Below are 19,160 nucleotides of genomic sequence, written 5' to 3'. Positions count from 1 at the left end.
TCTGGTAAAATCACCTGTTTATCAAAAAATTATTTCTCTAAAAAATGTCCTCATGGTCTGACCAAACTATTCAACATGTAACATTTTTCACTGATGCATACCTTACATGAGTAATTTATATTTGCAAAAGGCCGTTTGAGTGTTCTTTGGGGCCCCTCAAGTATCTGCTCATGAGACATAACTTGGTCCATATCTGATGAAATAACCCTTTCATGCATAGTCATACAGTGTATGTGGATTTTTATGTTATAAATGTCCACCGACCACTGAAATGGACACTAATGCATCATAAAATACACTATCAGCTACTAGCCATCAGCTGCAAATGCAAGAATTATTATTTTTTGTTTAATCCAATATGGCCGACAGACATAAAAAGCATGCCGACCGACCCGGTCCCTCCTTCTTCTCTAGACGACTCTTGCAGGTAAAAAGAAAATATTGTGGCATCAGATAATCCCTAAAGAACAATACTACTGATGTATTTTTCAAATAACAACTTTGGAGAAAATTACAAATGATCACCTAAAAAAAAAAAATTCTTTACAAAAATGTTTTTCTACCTTTTTTTTATGCCTTAAGAAAATTAAAAAAAGGTTGGGAAAAAAATCCTGACACAAAGGATCATAATTTATGTATGAAAGGGTTAAAAGCTTGATTAGGATTTACAAATCAAGTCGTAGTTGTGCTAATCTTGTTCATCTCTCCCACTTTTCTTTCTTTCCCTTCCACTTCTTTCTCTTTCTACCCACCAGGGAGAGCAGGGTCCAATCGGAAGCCCAGGTGCCAAAGGTTATCCTGGCAGGCAGGTGCAGTAAATCCTCTGCTGTGACTGGTACAGTTGTGGTCAGGGCCAAAGAAAGGCAGAGAGCCAGAGGGGAATTAGCTCATACTGGTCAGATGACCTGGAAGAAAAAAGTCTTGGAAAACACTAAGCAGGTTACCTACATTAGTCAGAAAATGTTCAACATTAACAGCTACACTCTCCCTTACTGGGATGTTCAACGGGAGTGTTTATCAGATATGAGATGGAATTGATTTCCCATATATTATTTTGAATGTGTCTTTGCCTTGCATGGAAATGTCATGTTTTTATATTGTATCAACATGTAACATAAATGCTTAAAGTCAAATTTGAATGATCATGCTTCCCAGAGCCAGAATGAGGTTTAGACTGAGGCTTGTCCTCTTGATGTTAGGAGCAGAAAAAAATTAAGGTGTTAAATTTGTATTCATTGTTCTTACTTCTCAGGGTTTACCAGGACCTATTGGACCAAAAGGGCTGAAAGGCATTCGGGTAAGGGAAAGTACTGTTAAAGTCTGATTTTATCTGATGAAATTATAAAATGTGATGCTTTAGCGTAATTAGTAAATGTGATGATCAGCAAGGCAGCTCATTGGCGCTTCTCTCTCCACAGTGTTTGTAGAAGGGGGCACATAAATCTTTGTTTAGCCAGATAACTTTTTTTTTTTTTTTAGGGCATCACACTACTAGTCCTTTATGCTGTAAATGCGGTCCTGCATGAAAGCATGCTTGTGGAGCTCAGTGAAACAACATCCACATGCATGCATGCATGAAAAGAATGCGTGTACTTAGTGCTCCAGCATCCACCTCTGCACACATAAGCATAATCTCGGTCACCCGTGCAGTGTGCGCTGCTATTAATGGTGGGCTAAAAAGGTAGCGCCCTCACACGAGGCGTAAACACTGTGTTAGTTCATACAGTAGCTTTTTGAAAGTCTGTTAGTCAATAAGCTTCTGCATACAAACAGAAAGAAACATAGTCAGGGACACAAACTGATTTTTATGTTGTGTTCCTATAAAGGTCCTTTATCAGCTCTCCTTGGCTTGTCCAAAGTCTTCCCTGCCCCCGAAGGCTGGAATTTCCTGTTTAAGCTCCGTATGAGGCCCTGCTGTCTTAAGGAGGCATTCTAGTCCCTTCTCCCCCTCTCGCTGAGCCACCTTTTCACATTTCCCCACCCTTTGGTGCATATTCCACATTGTGCAAATGTAAACCTGCTCAGGTTCATGCTCATCAATAACACGCATCTCGACTGTTCCCCTACAGTTCAACTGTGACGTTTGTGCTTGTTTTCCTCTGTGTGTGTGTGTGTGTTGTCTCCACTGCACTGACAGCCCAGTGTGTCGCCCCCGGTTATCTTCAGAGATCCCTGGCGTGAGGGTATGTGCCCTTGGACTACATCGTGGAAGCCAGCACCATGCAGTCCATGGGCATATACACTTGCCTCATGGCTTGGTTCTTCATGGAAGCCCACCCCATGCTGGAATGTCGGGCCCTGAAACCCAGCCTCAGAGCCGAAGGGAGCTGCTCTTCTCCTAGCTGCGTGTACTGGGTCGAAGCACTCACAACTGTGCCCTTGCTTTCTTCTCTTTTCTCCTGCAGGGTTTCATTGGAATCCCAGGCCTTTTTGGCCTGCCTGGCCCTGATGGCGAAAGAGTGAGTTCTTCTCAAATGTACACTCTCTCAATTATTGTCAGACGCTGACCAAGTGAACCTTAATCCACATTCTTTAACTTTTTTACATTTTCTATTGTTACAACCACAAACTTTAATGTATTTTATAGAATAGTCCAATCTGTTCAGCACACAAATATCCCCATAGCATGATGCTGACACCACCATGTAGTACTGTAAGAGAGACATCTTCATTCTTTTGTATATGTTTGCAGTGGCTTGTGGCAAAATTTGTTTTTAGCTCTTCTTACTTACCATTTTTTAGCTTTTTAACATACCGTTGCTTTAAGCTTCTCCACGTCTTTATCATTGAACTGCCTTGTGTATTCCTTGGACTCTGTGGTGTTGTTTCTTCACTAATGTTCCCTCGCACTCCTCTGAGGACTCCACAGCACAGCTGTGTCTATATGAAGATTAACAGGTGGTCTTTATTTTTGACTTCTGAATGCAGTTGTTTGCACAGAATTTTACACGCAGGTGTCAGAGTGAAGACTTTTTAGATTATTATTTTGCATAAAGTTTTGAGCCATTCATAACATTTCTTATATTTCACAATCGTTTTCAAACTGTTGTTGATTTTTTCTTCTTTTTTTTTTTTACACCTAATTCCGATAAAAGACATGGAAGTTTGTGGTTGTAGTACGACAAAAATGTGAAAAAGTTTAAGACGCATGAACACTTTTGTAAGGCACTGCAACTTCCCATTGAGATAAAAAATAAAAAATAAAACAACGATGGCACTCCTGTCTATTCCATCCAGCTGTTTTGAAGTTGTTATAACACAAGATGTAATCTCCAGCTGTCTAGGATGTTGGTGTGTGGGAGTGCTGATGACTCATATGATAAAACCCCCCTCTTGAAACCTTTGAACTGCCTGAACTCCACGCCCACTGCTTGTGTACAGCCTCGAAAACACAAAGCGATTAGCCTAGTAATAGCATGATCTGGGTGGGTTGGGGTGTTGCATCACTGCAAGGGAGGCTGTAATCAGGACCCCTTCATCACCAGACAACAAAATGGGTCATAAACCCTACAGTGCCTGTCTACCCCGGAGAAACTTGTGGTTGTTCTCAATATAAGTGTAGAAACCCCTCCATAAGGGTTTGGAAACATGTTTAATGGGCTGCAGTCAGCTGCTCCTCACATCTGGCGACGGATGAAGTGGGAGACACTTAATGGCACAGCTTTTTAATGGTGTGTTTTGAGCTCAAATCAGTGTTGTCCATGAGTGTTTTGTCTTTTGGATATTTTTCACTGACATCATCTTCTTTTTCCTTCTTTTATGTCTTCCTTGAACTCTTTTTTTTTTTTCTCTTTCTGCCCTCCCGACGTTTGGATTTTCAGGGAATTCCGGGTGAACCAGGGAAGAGGGGCGAGATGGGTAGGCCGGTAAAGTTTTGTCTCAACATACTTTACAGATAATCATTCTTAAATGTGATCATGTGTATTATGATAAGTTTTTACGTGTGTGTGTGTGCGTGGGTGTGTGTGTGTGTATGTGTGTATAAATATATATTTTTTATTTTTATTTTTTTTACTGGACGTGTTTATTGAAACCACTTTCATACCTCACAGACATGTAAACCATAAATCATGATCTGTCACTGGAACCAAAGTTTGCGGTTTGCATAAAGTAATACTCAAATGTCACACTCTTGTGAAAATCGTACTGGCAAAGACGTGTTACACTAATGCAGAGGTTCTCAACTTTTCATAACCAGTCCGATTTCAAGAAAGCTTTTCTAAGTACCACCACACAAGTTTTTTGTTATTGTTTTTGCTTTGTTGCCATTTGTGTTGAGAGAAAAAATGCTGTTATACGTTGGCACTAGAAATTTGGCAAAAGTTTGAATTTTTAAGTTCCAAAAAGAAAAAAAAAAATCAACAGAGAATCCACTGAAGTCAAAATTTGAAGTAGAGGTTGCCATTGTGGCCAATTTGTTTTTATACTTAGTACATTTTCAGACCCCTTTAGTGACATTTTCAACAAAGCAATTCTTGACAAATCTAGAAACTTTTTTGTGGTGTAATTAGCAACCTTTAAAGACTTGTGGAAGCACACATTGTTTAAGGCTGCTCAGACCTAACAGAAGGCATGAGATGTACTCACAGCCAGCAGTGTGAGAGAAGTGAGCTGAACACAAAGCCCACAAATATGTCAATGAAGTTATCTTTCATCACAAAAGAATGGCCCTTCACCCCCCTTGGTACTCGCTGACACTAGGGCAAATTGACTGTACATTTCTTCTAGAGATAAGGAGCCTTGGGTAATGCAAGAATAAAAACTATTACTTTGTATTGTAAAAATGAAGCCAAACCCTCCACAATCTACCGTGAAATAAATTCATCTTTTAAGGTATGATATCAGGCTTAGCTTAGAAAAATTCTGCCTTTAAGTAAATAGAATAACTTCAGAAAAAAAATTCCCCAACAAGAAATTATACATTTTCACAAATGTATGGATGCTTCACTAATGTAACTAATGTAGTAATTTATAATTGTATTTCTTTCATAGGTAATACTTTTCAAAGTGTCAAATAGCCTTTATTTAGTAATCCGTAACTTCACAGAGGCTTATTTCTTGTACTTTCTCTTCAAAGTAGGAAAGACAAGAAAACATGCTCTTTAAGTAAGCTTGTTGACCTTCAAAAGCGGGGAATTTCTTCAAGTAGATAACTACTTAAAGCAATTCTTACTGGAAGTGGATTATGTTTATCTTGCCACTATGCACAGTGAGGAGGATGATTAGGAAGAAAAACAAATGCCCTATGTTTACTCTCTCTTACAACTACCTGTTTTAAGGATTTTGTATACACCTCCACCAGCAGTAATAGATCTGAGAGTCCCCTCCTCTTGCAACGCAGAGGATGGGCGCATTCAAGAGCAAATTTCCACCATCTAAAGCAACTCAAAGTCATCAAAGAGATTTTTAGAGAGTATTGTATAGCTACTATTTCTACACGTTACTGCTTTTTCTTAAACAAGGTTTTGGTGGAATAAACTCGTTTGCTGGTTGTTGGGGGAGGGGGGAGGGGGTTGTGTTAAATAGTGTTTAAAGTCAATCTGAAAGAATGCATTGAACTGTGTAACCCCCAAACACATTGCTGAGATCATTTTGCAGCTGTTGCTTATTGACTTTTCAGTAAATATGATATTTGTGTTGCCAAAACTTCTGAACACTCTAACGAGAGGGACGGGAGGTTCCTAATGTGAAGCTTTTTGAAGCGACAATTAAACTATAAAAACATTACTCTTTACTCTGCATTTTTATGGCTTTGTTTGCGTTTTACTAAACTGTTGGAGATGCCTTTTCTGCATACACTTTTTCTATAAGGCTCACAGACTGACACTTTTCTGCCATAAAAAAAATTTTTCTGGTTGTTTCACAGAACATATAAAGCTAAAAACATTTGCATAGAAGAGTTGCCATCACATTTTTATCGCTCCCCTCTTGCAGGACATTGCAGATGATGTATGACAGCAGTAGTTGTGTATTTGAGGCATCACTGTGTTCAACATGAAAGCTATAGATTTGTTTGTTTGGAGGAGGTGAGAAGAAGGTGTCAGGAGGAGTTATGTAATTTCAGTGGTTTCGGAATCTGCATCTAGTTGCTCCTGTAGGAAAAACGGAGCATGAGGGCGTTTGACAGGATGATCCTTAAGAGATCACTCTCGTTTTCCAGGAGGAAAAACAGGAGAACTGCTCAAACCTGAGCCAGACATTTTAATGGCCATAACCGCAATGCTTGTTTTCTCTCAAGGAAGCACACGCACGCAGACGGACATTCTGCCATTTCTCACAGACCAAGATATATCGAAAACGGTAGAGAGTGTGCAACAACTTTCCAAAGTACATGCAAGCAGTTTGCGTTCTCCATTCGATGCTTCTTTTTAAATAACATATCTTTAATTGTTTTTTTGGCAGTTCTCTTTCTCTGTTGTCAAACTCAGTGCCATTTTTCTTTTATCGTACATGAATCTGTTTGAAGTTGTTACTGAATAAAAGTATTTTTTATGTCACATGAAGGAAAAGGTTTCCTTAAAGTAATTATTCCAGGATTTTTAAAGTAAGATTATCTTCAGATGTATTAAGCAGTTTATATCTGACCTGTCGTAAATAACTATTTTGAATTTTAATTTCAGACTAATCTAGAATACTTTCCAAAAACTTTTACCCCTACCTGGTTTCAAAACATCTTGTCGTCTCAGAATCCGACCACTTGGAGACATGTAAACATGCACCTGGATTGTAGCAAACATGTCAGGGTTTCTCTGAAAATGAGCTCTGTGCAAACAGGGCCTCAGGTCTATGATAGAGGCTGTAATTAATGAGCAGCTTAGAGTCAAGGACAAAATTGACCTCTGGGGTCTGAAAATAACTAATCCCTAAAAAGACCTCTGTGGTTTAAGTGAACCTCATGGCCTTTCAAACTATTGTCATGTTATTTATAAGGAAGCCAGGAACTGGTGAATGGATGTAGAAAGTCTTCCTGTGTGAGAACAGATCATGTGAAATATTTGAGACAACAGTAAACATCAATCAAACTTTTGTATGAGTGATGTACAACTCACCAGTGCAGAAGAAGAACTTAGATGTCACACAATAGCGTAATGTTTCCAGAAGTAACAAAGGGTCCATCCATATATGTTTTAATGTCTATTGAGCAGTGGGAGCTGACAGTATTGTCCCAAGATCATAACAAGACAAAAGGAGCTTATAAAAATGAAGCACAACTAATAGCAACAGACTTTTTGTAGCATTTGCTGAAACGTCTGTGTAGAAGTTTGTTTTGATGTGTATTCAGAGTCAGGAGTGGTGGGACTGGAATGTGATGCGCTTCTTTTATAATTTCATAGTTATAGTTTTCAGCAATTATTCACATGTCTCGTCTTGATGATGTTAAAGTCGGATAAAATGTGACATGACCAATTTGACTGCAGGCACTTTGAAAACAATCAGAAACAAACTATCTGATCTAATGGCACATGTGGAAGTGGCTCAAATCAGACTTTTTTCCAGGGTGAAAAGATTGGACATCCACTGTTCTGATTGGCAGAAAAAGACAAAAATGGATTGCATGCGGACAAAAAAAAAAGGCAGATTTGCGTCACATTTGTCTGTTTTGTCACACAAAAATCCTCAACACTGAGTTGATTTCCATGACACTTGCTTTTCCTATTTAAGCTGACCAATCACTGAGCCTATTTCTTTGTTGGTTCCTAAAGAGTCTCAATGACCCGTTTTTTTTCTCTTCAATTAAATTAAATGAAAAAAAGAAAAGAAAACTCTGCCCGACTCATTTTACTCTGAATTGAGTGTCAAACACAAAGAGCTACATTTACAAGGAAGATTGTGTTTCTAAGATGACTCTATGATTAAAATAAAACATACATTCAGTCTATCTGAGGAATCTCCGCTCTGACAGAAATAACTGACATTATCTGGAGGTCACAGTAATTATCATGTTAAAACAATGCATCGAGGCCAGTGTAGAAAAAAGTAGTCATTATGAGCGTTGAATCGTCTCAGTACTAAAGCTATTAGCAGTAGGGCTTTTTGCAGATGTGGTTGCTCTCTGCTCCAGCACCAATGTTTTGTAAAGCTTAGATTCGCCTCCCGATTACTGCTAAATGGACAGAATAATCGCTTGGCTCACTTTCTCCCCATCTAAAGTTTAAAGTTACCAACAGCAAGGTACCCACACCCTAAAGTTAATAGATTTAATGCTTTTAATAGGACCATAACGGTCTCATTTTAAGCAACTGATCTAGTAACATTATTACAGTTAATTTGCAGCAACAGAGCTTTATTTGTTCAGCAAAAAGATTAAATAGGTAAATGTTTGCTCTAAATTTGGATTGTAAGATTTTGTTATTATTAAAGCGGTATTTGGACATTTTCTGCCTTGGCAACAGAGATCGAAATGATTTGCTTTGTGTTCACTTGCAGTAAGCCATTGTGTAAAATGAAGGTCAAAGGTTACTTGTACTGTACAGTCAGTCTCTCCTGACCAAAGCCCGCGGTTCCAATGAAAATTACAGTTGTATTTAGCAAACTCCACGTTTCCATTTTTGTATGTTAGGACAGAAAATGTTAGGGATGCAGTCCCTTCCAAACAACTGGTTGCCATAGAGAGATTGTCTAATGGTTGCTATGGAGACTTGGTGACCCAGAGATGCCACTCTTTGTCACAGTGCTCCAACATTGAGATTTTTTTTTCTCCTCCTCTACTGTCCTGCTTACTGTGAGTCATAGCAAGATACATATGAATATGCATTTTTTTTTTGTCACTGAATAAATGCACCAATAGAATTTATATTATTTTTCTCTTTTTTTTTGCACATCTTTTTTGCAGGCATGCCTAAAGATTTGTCCATGCCTTCATACTTAGCTAATACCTAGTCCTTTAACTGCTTGATATGTTTTACAAGAGTTACTGAGTTACGAATACTAAGCAAAAAAAATAATTTATAAAACTTAACCTAATATCAAGCATTATTGTAAAAGCTGACAGCAATCTGTAAAATGCTGTATGTAATTCGCGTCCAAGTTTTTAAAAAAGCGTCACGCTATCAATCTAAGCAAGCCAAATTGCTTGTTTTTGGCGCCACCAAGTGGTAGCAAATTCATTTCTTACATACCTAATGGTTTCATAGAATTGAAGTTGTTCTCTTTGTTCTCAGGGGTTCCCAGGGGATTTTGGGGAGAGAGGGCCACCTGGACCAGATGGAGAGCCAGTATGTTCCACATTAACCTACTACACATGTAAAACCATTTCCGGTCCACATTTGTACACACACAAGCTGAGAGTGAGAGTTTAGCTCTGAGCCGCGCACACAGACTCACATTCTCCCTGGTGTTTTAGCTGCTGGTTACATGATGTGGCTTTCTACCCATTTGTCTTCTTTGTCTTGTTTGAAGTTACCCTGGACAAGTTTTACTAGTGTATTCAGTTTCATCCTATGCTTTTGGTCTGTTGAAAATAATTTAAGTTGGCTTTCAATTTCAAAAAGCCCACACTGTTAAGTGGTGAGCAGTTTGCAGCGAAGGCCTTTCCATTCACCACTGTGAGCTACCACCACACATGTAGCCCTTTTTACAACCTCGCATCCAAAAACACCAAATGATGTAAAAAGATGTCAGTATGATTAATTGCATGTAATTCATTCAATGCAGTCGTTCCAGATCACATGAGAATAGTATTTTTTGTATATTCACTGTAATTTTTACAAATCTGCCACTTTTTCTGCCTGAATGAAAAAATACAAGCCTGCCAGCAACTTGCAGTTTGACCCACCTATAATTGAATAATGAACATAACGTGCATTTATGTTTAGAGAAAAACACCAGCTTCACTCCCCGAATGGTTTGTGAAGATCAGGGATTTACTCTAATGCCTCGTCTTATTAGATTCTTACTCTGTATTTTTCTGAGAATAAGTGTTGTCATCCAACTAGAAAAGGGCCAGTTACTATCATAAAGTTATACTTTCAAAACTTTTTTATCACTTCATCGCTTTGTTGCAAAGGCCATTTAATACAAGGAGCTTAAAGAGTAAGACAGGGCTGCCCCTCCACCATTTACTGTTGCCCACTGCCAGACACCTGGCTGAATAAAGGCTCCTACGCTTTTCCCTGTGGTTACAAAATAACATATTCAGCCACTTGGACGCAATTCTGGTAAACCTGAAGCAGAACGACATCAAAATGTAAAATACTCTGCGTCATAAGAACTTGAAAGCCAATAATTTAGCTCTAAATTGTATTTTAAGATTAGATTCTAGGTTTTTGATTGCTTTTTAAATGATGGCATTAAATAAATACGTTAGAAATCTGTAGCTGCGATAATCAGTGGTTTAAATTAGTTTAGCTGCGGCTGGAAAAGTGGAAAGTTCAGTTGACATAAAATGGAAATTTATTTAGCAACTAGTAAAAACAGATGCTACACATAAAATCAAAAAACTCACACAGCACACAGGCAAAATAAACACATCTTTTATGTGCATAATGTGTACACATACTTGAACATATGAATACACACATATTCACAAATCTATGCAATTATTTCTTAAAACATCATTTAAAATGCAATGTTTATTGATTAACATTACAGATGTGCAGCAGATGCAAGGAGTCAAACAGGGAACCACAGAACACAAAATTATGACTCATGTGTGTCAACATATTTATTTGTCTTGCTGAGGATGTACCAAAACTACAAAAATGGTGACATTCCACTGTAAAGAAAATCAGTGAGAGGTCAAAATATTGTAAAATATTTCTGCACAATTTTTTATTTTTTATTTTTTGGTGTTTCACTGCAAAATGAACTCTTCACTGATGAAGAAGAGTCTGTAATCAATAGGACTACTGAACTTGTTATCTGCTAGATGTTGACTTTTTTGACTAAAAGAAAATTAATTTTGTTCATATTTGAGGATTTAAAGAAAGGATTAAGCTACCTTTAACATTGAGATACATATTTTGTGCTCCATTAAATATCCTTCTTAAGTTTTGAGCTATAACAAACCTAAATATTTTTAGAAAGCCAGAATGAGACGATCGGGCTCACATGCCACACCACCTTTACCTTTAACACATAAATACACACCAATACATGCACACTGCAACCTCTCATAAGCTTCAGTGAATACTAAGCCACCCTTCTGGACATGTTTTTTGGGTTTTTTTTTTTGTTTTTTTTAAATGCCAATAACATTTGTGCCTCTCCTGCTCCCTCCATCTTTCCCCTCCTTTCTGATTAGGGTGACCTAGGAGCCCCGGGTCCCAAAGGAGTTCCTGGATTAATTGTGAGTATTTCACCCCCAATTTCAACTCGTCGTCATTTTACACCGCCAGGTACTTCTGTGATAAACTCCCCACAATCTGAAGGTCGCCATGAACATATTTAAAATACAGAACCAGGATTGATTGTAAACGGTTGACAGTTCTGAAAAGTTTGTTGAATCGAACAAAATTCTCAAAGTGCATCATCTTCTTTTTAGGAATCCTGCTCTAATTAACTATTTCCGTCCCGTAGCTGCCCACTGCCCACCCATCACCTTACCCCGAATGCCTCTCCGACAGCCACATAATTGGACCTGATTATAATGTCTCACTGGTTTCTCTTGTTGTGTCCCATCCTCAGCTGTCACTGCCGCTCCTCCTGGTCTATTCTAGGCCACTAGCGGTTGTAGAAGGCCTGTAATCGGGGGGCCGGTTGATTATAGCTCCAACTCCACATTCATGTCCTCTACACCCATCTGACTCCACTGCATGCCGTACCAGCAGCAATGAGCCACACTTAAATGATTTAAGTATACAAACACCTTCCTCTGGGGAGTCGTTGCTGAAAGCTTTAAATGAAGGCTGGCCACCGAGGAAAGCTGAAAATGTCTAGACAGCTGTTCTTGTTTACGCAACTCCAAACACAAAAGACAGAAGTCATTTTTTCTCTTTGTCTCTCATTATGAGTGTCAAAAATGTAATTTCTGGGCCATGTCCTTAAAGTAACTTTTTCTTTCTGGTTTTTTTTTTTTTTTTTTTGCTTTTTTTTGCATCCTGGCTGCACAGGTTGTTCTGGCCTAAATTTAAACCTAGGACCCTTGTTGTAGCTTATAATTCACAGCTCTTTGAAGAAACATTTCTACACCTTAATTTCCACATATTTTTTACTTTTCTGGCACAAACTTTAATGGTTTATGGATAGATCAATAAATAGTGGTGCGAAATGGAACATGAAGCACGGTTTCCAAAAGCTTTCAGAACTAAAATGTGAAAAAGATGCTATGCGTTATTCAGCCACCCTTCCTAGATAAAACCCATTAAAACAAATGCCTTCAGAGGTCAGCTAATTAAGCCCCTTCTCCATTGCCAAGACTCACTCTAGTCAGTTAAAGTCTGGTTTGGTTCTAGTCAAGTTGGGTGTATCTCTGTTGGTGGTGTGTTCCTCACTATGTGGTATGGGTAGGAAGGTGGGTGGGGATGTGGGAATATGGGAATATGGACAGGATGTGCAGGAGCTAAAGTCAACTCTCCAATAATGGCGAATGGTTTCTCCAAAATATCTAGGCATATCTGTTGGTTGTGGATGAGCACGTCACTGGACATGAAGGTTCACTTTATGAACTTAATTTCATTAATTATGAATTTAATTTAAGACCTCAGAGGTTTGTCAGAGAACATTATGAACTAAACAATATTCTGAAGAACAAGAAATGCACCAGCTACAGATGCCCAGTGCGCTGGACATGAAGAGGGGCATTATTCAACTCACCCAAAAATGGAGTGTGGCATCTTCCAAACCTATCAGGACAAGGTGGTCCTCCTAAACTGGCAAACTGGGCAATAATTGCTGTAATCAAAGAAGCAGGCTAGAGTTCCCATTGTAACTCTGGAGAAATTGTATAGATCTCAAGTAGATCTATACAGAACCACTGCTAATAGGCCCTCCACAAATCTGACCTACATGGGATAGTGTCAAAAAGAGTGAAATAATTAAATGCATTTATGCTAGTGGTTGTATTGTGGCAAGATGTGAAGAAGCAACAAAAAAAATGCATTTTCAAAGCACTGCTTCATAACATCATTCTTCTGCATTAGATGTTCCCTAATAACCAGGAAGAAGCTTTTCTCCATCTAAGGTCTCGATGCCAAAGGATCTGATTTGTTTTAGGGGACTTTTTTGGTGCCACATTCTTAAATAATCTACTTTGTCACATGTGGAGATACAGCCCGATTCAAAGAGGCAAACATTGGACACACGCAGCCAAAACTCCTTTATTTCAGGCTTGCGATGAATCATAATCTTGGCCTGTGAATGTTCGCGTATTATCATGCATTCTTCTCTGCAGTGTGATATGTGTATGGATGATCTGGAAGCAATGATTCTTGTTCTTGCAGTTGATAAACAAAATTAGATACTGTTCACATCGTGTAAGTGTTAAAGGAATGTTTTTGAACATATCTCTGCTTTATGCATGTGTTATCACTAAACGGTTATTGTCTTTTCCCTTCTTTCTTCTGGCTTTAGGGTGATATGGGACCTGTGGGAGAAATGGGCCCTCCCGGACCGGCTGGACTCAAGGTAATCTCTAAAAACGCACAGATGGAAAGTCCATTCTTGCATTGCTTGTTAATGGTAGCCTTACGTGTGCTATTAATCAAAAAATTGGTTGGAATCGCAAGGATGGTCATTCCTGGTCCTCGAAAGCAGACGTCATGCATGTATCATGTGTAGCCTTGCTCCAACACACCTGAATAAAATAACTGACTTGTCATCTCAACCTGACATTTTGCAAGGGTGCTCTAACGACCAGTCCATGATTCAGATGTGTTCAAGCAAGGAAACATCTAAAACCTACAGGACCCGGACTACTGACTCCTGGTCTGTTGTCCTGAAAGTGAAGTGTGTGTTGTAACTCTAACCTGCATGTGGGTCTTTTCTCCAGGGGGTACCCGGAAATTCTGGAGAACCAGGACTGAAAGGTGATAAGGTGATCTCAATATTCCTGTTATATGCAGCATGTGATTATTATGTGCTCTTTGTATGCAAATGTACCCAGCCTTTAGATATCAGGCACATTTTAATTGGAAATTCACTACTAAAACAGACTTTTTATTTTTACTTTTTACATTGTTACAATAAGACTCTTGGAAGATTTCCTTTAAACCTGGCTGCCATATTATTTTTCTGATCTGCATTTGTGAGAAATCTTACACTTGAACACTGAATGTGATTAACCATTTAAAGGATCAGTTTTTGAAACATTTTATATTCTGATGCATTTTGAAACAGAATAAGAGACTTGTGTGTGCACCATATTACACACAATCTATAAAAATTGGGGTTAATGGTAATTTATCTTGTTGTAAAATGACTGTTCTGTTGAGCTCTCCAATCAGTCGAGTCACACTTCTTAAAACCTCCATAGTTCTAATCAGCTTTAAAAAATTTAAGCTTGTGCACTTTTTAAAGATAACGCTATTACAACATAAAAAAAGACAAATAAAGCTCTATTGTACTGCAGTGAAATTAGGAGCCATTGGGCTTCATGTATTGGTATTTAAATTTGAATGAAACTGTATGATGGAGTTATATTGGAAAGAACTAGATTGTTTTGAACTGAATTTGGCCCTAGAGTGGCTTAAAAGGTGCACACTTTGTTAAAATGCCACATTATTGTAACAGAAAAATCAAAGAGCCTGGAATACTTTCTACACACATTAAGTGACATAATATAAATTTATACTTTATCCTGTTCAACTGAACCAACAACAAGCATGTCTGTTTGAGGGAAAACAGGTTTGAAAAAAAAACATTGAGCAGCCTATTTAGAGCTGCTTACATTTGAGTCCATCTTCTCTGAAAGTCTAGTTCAGTCTAAAGAAACCTAATTCCACAGCATGATGCTGCCACCTCTGTGTCTCATATTGCATATTTTGCTTATTTGCTGATGCTCACTGTTGTTTTTGACCAGAATTTTTCTTTTGGAGTTAAGTTACAGTTCGGTTTCATCAGCCCATTCAGCGTGTTGTTGCATGATGTTTTGAGAAACAGACAAGATCAGGTGTTTTAAAGAAAAGGGTTCAGTCTTTCTCTTCTGCTCCTTCGTCCAGACAAATGTAGAATTCACTAGATTTTTGTCACATGTAGAACAAACACATGTAGTACTAATCAGAAAATCCTGACTAATATTCAGAAAAAAATCTATAGTTTAATCAGAAAATGAGAAAAGCCAAACTGATTTCAAAACGTGTCTTTCACCTCCAATAGAGACCTTTCATTTTGGTTGTCTCCGTTCAGCTAAAATGAGCAAATTGCTACAATTCTCAATTTGGTGAAATCTGACTCACTCTCCGAAACACATGGTGCAGTAGAGCGAAGCGAGTGTTATCAGACAGATTGACACCACATGAAAAACCTTGGCCAATCCATTGAGCTACATTCATTGTGCATTGACAGTTTCAATTTATAGGGCATTAATTTGTTTTGTGTGTTGAAAAAAAGTAGAGTATTTATAAGGTAGAGTGTTGCGCCCCCTTCCCTAATGTTTTTCTTCCACTTTTCTCTCTTTTTTTTTTCTTTTTTTTTGGTCCAAAATCCATCCGTCGTCCTCTGTGCATTTGCATCATTCTCTGCATATCAGGGGGACGTTGGGATTCCTGGACAGCAGGGGGAGATTGGGTTCAAAGGAGATACGGTAGGCATCTTTTGTAGCACATTTTATAGTGGAAATCCTCTCACATTGTCCTCACAAAGCACCCCCCACTGACCAAACCTCATTAAGCCTTTCTGTGCACACTTGCTTTCAATCATGCATATCCCTTGTTACACAACCGTTGTTGCGCTGCTGCCTCCACAAAATGACTTAGCCAGATGTCTGCTGTCCACCTTATGGAAACTCTTATGTCAGTCTTTCACATTTGTCTCTCTGTGTGTAAGTAAAATCTAGTGCAACAGAGACCTAAGTGGCCTCAAGAGATACAGAGTAGGGAGCAAAATCATCCATGTCGAATGTCTGTTTCCTTAAAGAGGAATCAAGTCTTTTGTTTAGGAGTTTTATTGAATATTATTTGTTTATTGTGCACTGTTTGCCCTGGTTAGGGTATCCAAGGAGCTCCAGGTTTACCAGGCGTTCGTGGGAAACCAGGACCACAGGTTAGATCTGATCGGACCGCACTCACAAAGATTACTTTATGTTAAAATGTTTACAATACACTTTTTATCTTGAGGGCTAGACTAAAGGCTTAAAGTTAGATCAGCTAACATGACTTAATCTCTTAATGTGATTTCTGGTGTAAAAAGTCCTATTTTTGTACTTATTCCTTTTAAGTGCTGCACGTTTACTATTAAACATTAAAAATAGTCAGTTTTTTTGTTTATTTTATTGGGCACACCTGATAATATTTTGTAAAAAAAAAAAAAAAAAAAAAAAAAAAAAAAAAAGCCTTTCATTTTAATCTGACCTGATCCAACAATTTCTTAAAATGAAATTTAACTAAAGCGCTTTTAAATTTTTATTTCACTTCTTTTAAGTTGATGATCATGCTTAGGAACTTTAAATTTGTTATTTATGAGTTTCCTGAGCATTTTAAGAGCCCCAGTCAGACTTGAGTCTCATAGAAAATCTGTGGAGGTAACTAAAAATTAGCTTGATAGATAAACTATCACTATGCCAGTGGAAACATGATCAAGGCTGGTCATTTACCTGCCACTTTTAATCAAATGTGACTAAAAACCGATATTTAAAGTAAATTGTACTCCATGTACATTTTTTGCTATTTATGATTAATGTCTGTCTCAAGAAACAAGCACCAAGAATATTTTGTGCTTGTGTATTTGGGAAGCTTATCAGGAAAAAAAAAAAAAAAAACAATTCTTTCTCCAGTCATTACAAACTGACATAAACTATATTGAGATTTTATCCAGAAATGTGTTAGATCAAATGGGGTTCCAGCTGAGTTTGGTGTAAAAACTCACCTGGAGCCCCATTACCTCATGGTAGAGGATCAGTGATGCTGTGGACCTGTTGCTCTTTTTAAGGCCTTGGGAATTAATTTCAAATATAAACCTGGCCATCTGGTAGACAACTGAGCACACCTAGTATCTCTGTCATGCAGTATATATATGGATAAAAGGAAAAGCATAAAATAAAGTCTGAGCACTTCACATTTGCACAATGCCGGAACAAAAATATTTTATTACATTCTGCTACTCTTTTAATAGGGGAAACTAGGAGAGAAAGGTCCTGATGGAGCACCTGGACCACCAGGCCCTGAGGTTTGTGTTTGCACCTTGATTGCTCTGTTGAGGATGTTTATCATTATTCTGAAACAAAAAAGATGTCCGTTCTCTTATCATTGGTAACAGGGGTTCCCTGGTGACATGGGACCACCAGGAGAAAATGGCGTCGAAGGACCAAAGGTGAGTAAAACCGTCCACTTAACATGCTCAGCTTTCAACAAGCATGACTTAAAGCAGGAATCAGAACATGGCAGTTGCCCTCCATCCTTGTTGAGGCACAGCAGAGATTTCTACTAATGTTAAACTCAGTAGAAATTTTTAAGAATTAGGATACCTTGGCTGGAAACTTGTGTGTTAAAACTCAAATTTACACCCCAGCATTGACTACAACTGCATTTTTTTCCCCCCCAATCCAGGGAAAAATAGGAGACCGAGGTTTACCGGGGCCCCGAGGGATTCCTGGCCTAGAGGTAATCTGACCAGCGCTACCCAACGTCAAGGGAAGACATTAACATTTCGTGGCACCAGCCCCGTCGTCAGCTAGCGACATTTGATATCCCAAAAACATAAGCTATGCTGAGATCTGTATTCTCTGTTTCCAGGGAGATGAGGGTCCGATCGGGCCACCGGGACCATCAGGACTTGAGGTGAGATAATAAATTAATCTGTGTATTTTTTTGGATTGTACAAAGTTAAGATAGATGTGATAAGTGCTAACTCTTTAAACTCCTCAAATCCGGTTATTCCTTACAAATGAACACATAAGATTAACATACTGATTTTCTTTTTTTTATTAACTGAAAATACCTACATTAAATTATTTGTCTGTAGTGATTGTATTAAATCGTTTTGTCCTGTATTACAGACAATACTTCTACTGTAGTTTTGCTTACGAAATCTTCGTCCTCGTGTGTTGTTTGTTCATCAATGCCTGCATTAAGTCGTTTTAAAAAGAAAGTTAGTAAATTAATAGGAACATTGCTGGGAAATCAATAAATTGGTCTGTAAAAATTTCATGCCTCTGCAGTCTTTATTAAATGCAGTTCAGTTTTAGTACTCATATTTAATTGTGCACGCAAACATTTATTATACCTCTTTTTTAATCATAGACTGTAATAACGGCATTAAAAAAAGGTTTTTTTTCCCTCTCTCTCCCTCTCTCAGGACAAATAAAAGAAATTGCATGTTTGGCGTTTTATCGAGACCGCTGCAAGTCTCTATTATAACATATGTAGTTCTTCACTGTGGCCGCCAGGGTGTGATAGCGTTCATCGCCATGTTCAGAGATGATTCAGATTTGTAGCTAATATAAAAACACTGGAAAGTGTAAATAGCAAATATAGGTTTTTACTTTATTTTTCTTTCAGACATTTTATTAACTGATGAGAAAACATACTCGGTTATTATGTTTTCAATTTAGTTTTCCGACTTAATTATTATCCCAGATATAACACGTGAATCTTCCTTTCTTTCTCTGCACTTTCTATCGGTCTGACTCCCTCCTCTCTTGCTCACATTCCGCCCAGCTGCTTGTCTCATAATCTGACTCGGTTTCTTGTCTTCTGTCCGAGGGGAAGTAGTGTTTGGCTCCTATGGGAGCTGTGATTTATCTCTGGCCAGGTGCCGCTAGACCTGTGCATTCACTGCTCTAACAGGAATGATTCTTCATCCTTGCCTTCCTTTTTTCTAGCGACTGTGCATTTTTATATGATGCTCCTTGCATTCCCTCTTGGCACTGCACCTTTTTTTTCTTTCATTATGGTGTCTTTTTTTTTTTTATCAGTTTGGTCATAAAATTGTAGACATGAATATAAATCAAGTAACAGGAAGTCACAAGTCCAGGAGAGCAACTATTCATCTTCATATTGCAACCTAAATTGACTTTTATTGGCTGTTTGAGTGAAATAAAGTGTAAGATTTAACTATTTAAAAACGGC

The 19,160-nt window shown here is 38.2% G+C and overlaps 1 protein-coding gene across 1 annotated transcript in view; it reads left to right on the top strand.

The window, feature by feature from the left end:
• col27a1a (collagen, type XXVII, alpha 1a) overlaps window positions 1–19,160 on the top strand; it is a 75,220-nt gene that overhangs the window by 35,558 nt on the left and 20,502 nt on the right. The window contains exons 9-22 of the mRNA XM_044143974.1: window positions 756–809; window positions 1,253–1,297; window positions 2,406–2,459; window positions 3,822–3,866; window positions 9,162–9,215; window positions 11,243–11,287; window positions 13,510–13,563; window positions 13,928–13,972; window positions 15,626–15,679; window positions 16,084–16,137; window positions 17,206–17,259; window positions 17,350–17,403; window positions 17,640–17,693; window positions 17,826–17,870. Of these exons, the coding sequence (XP_043999909.1) occupies window positions 756–809; window positions 1,253–1,297; window positions 2,406–2,459; window positions 3,822–3,866; window positions 9,162–9,215; window positions 11,243–11,287; window positions 13,510–13,563; window positions 13,928–13,972; window positions 15,626–15,679; window positions 16,084–16,137; window positions 17,206–17,259; window positions 17,350–17,403; window positions 17,640–17,693; window positions 17,826–17,870 (711 nt within the window). The remainder of the gene's footprint in view (window positions 1–755; window positions 810–1,252; window positions 1,298–2,405; window positions 2,460–3,821; window positions 3,867–9,161; window positions 9,216–11,242; window positions 11,288–13,509; window positions 13,564–13,927; window positions 13,973–15,625; window positions 15,680–16,083; window positions 16,138–17,205; window positions 17,260–17,349; window positions 17,404–17,639; window positions 17,694–17,825; window positions 17,871–19,160) is intronic.

The sequence above is a fragment of the Gambusia affinis genome, linkage group LG17 (genome assembly GCF_019740435.1).
Source record: "Gambusia affinis linkage group LG17, SWU_Gaff_1.0, whole genome shotgun sequence".
NCBI lineage: Eukaryota > Metazoa > Chordata > Actinopteri > Cyprinodontiformes > Poeciliidae > Gambusia > Gambusia affinis.
This window is presented reverse-complemented; position numbering and strand designations above follow the sequence as displayed.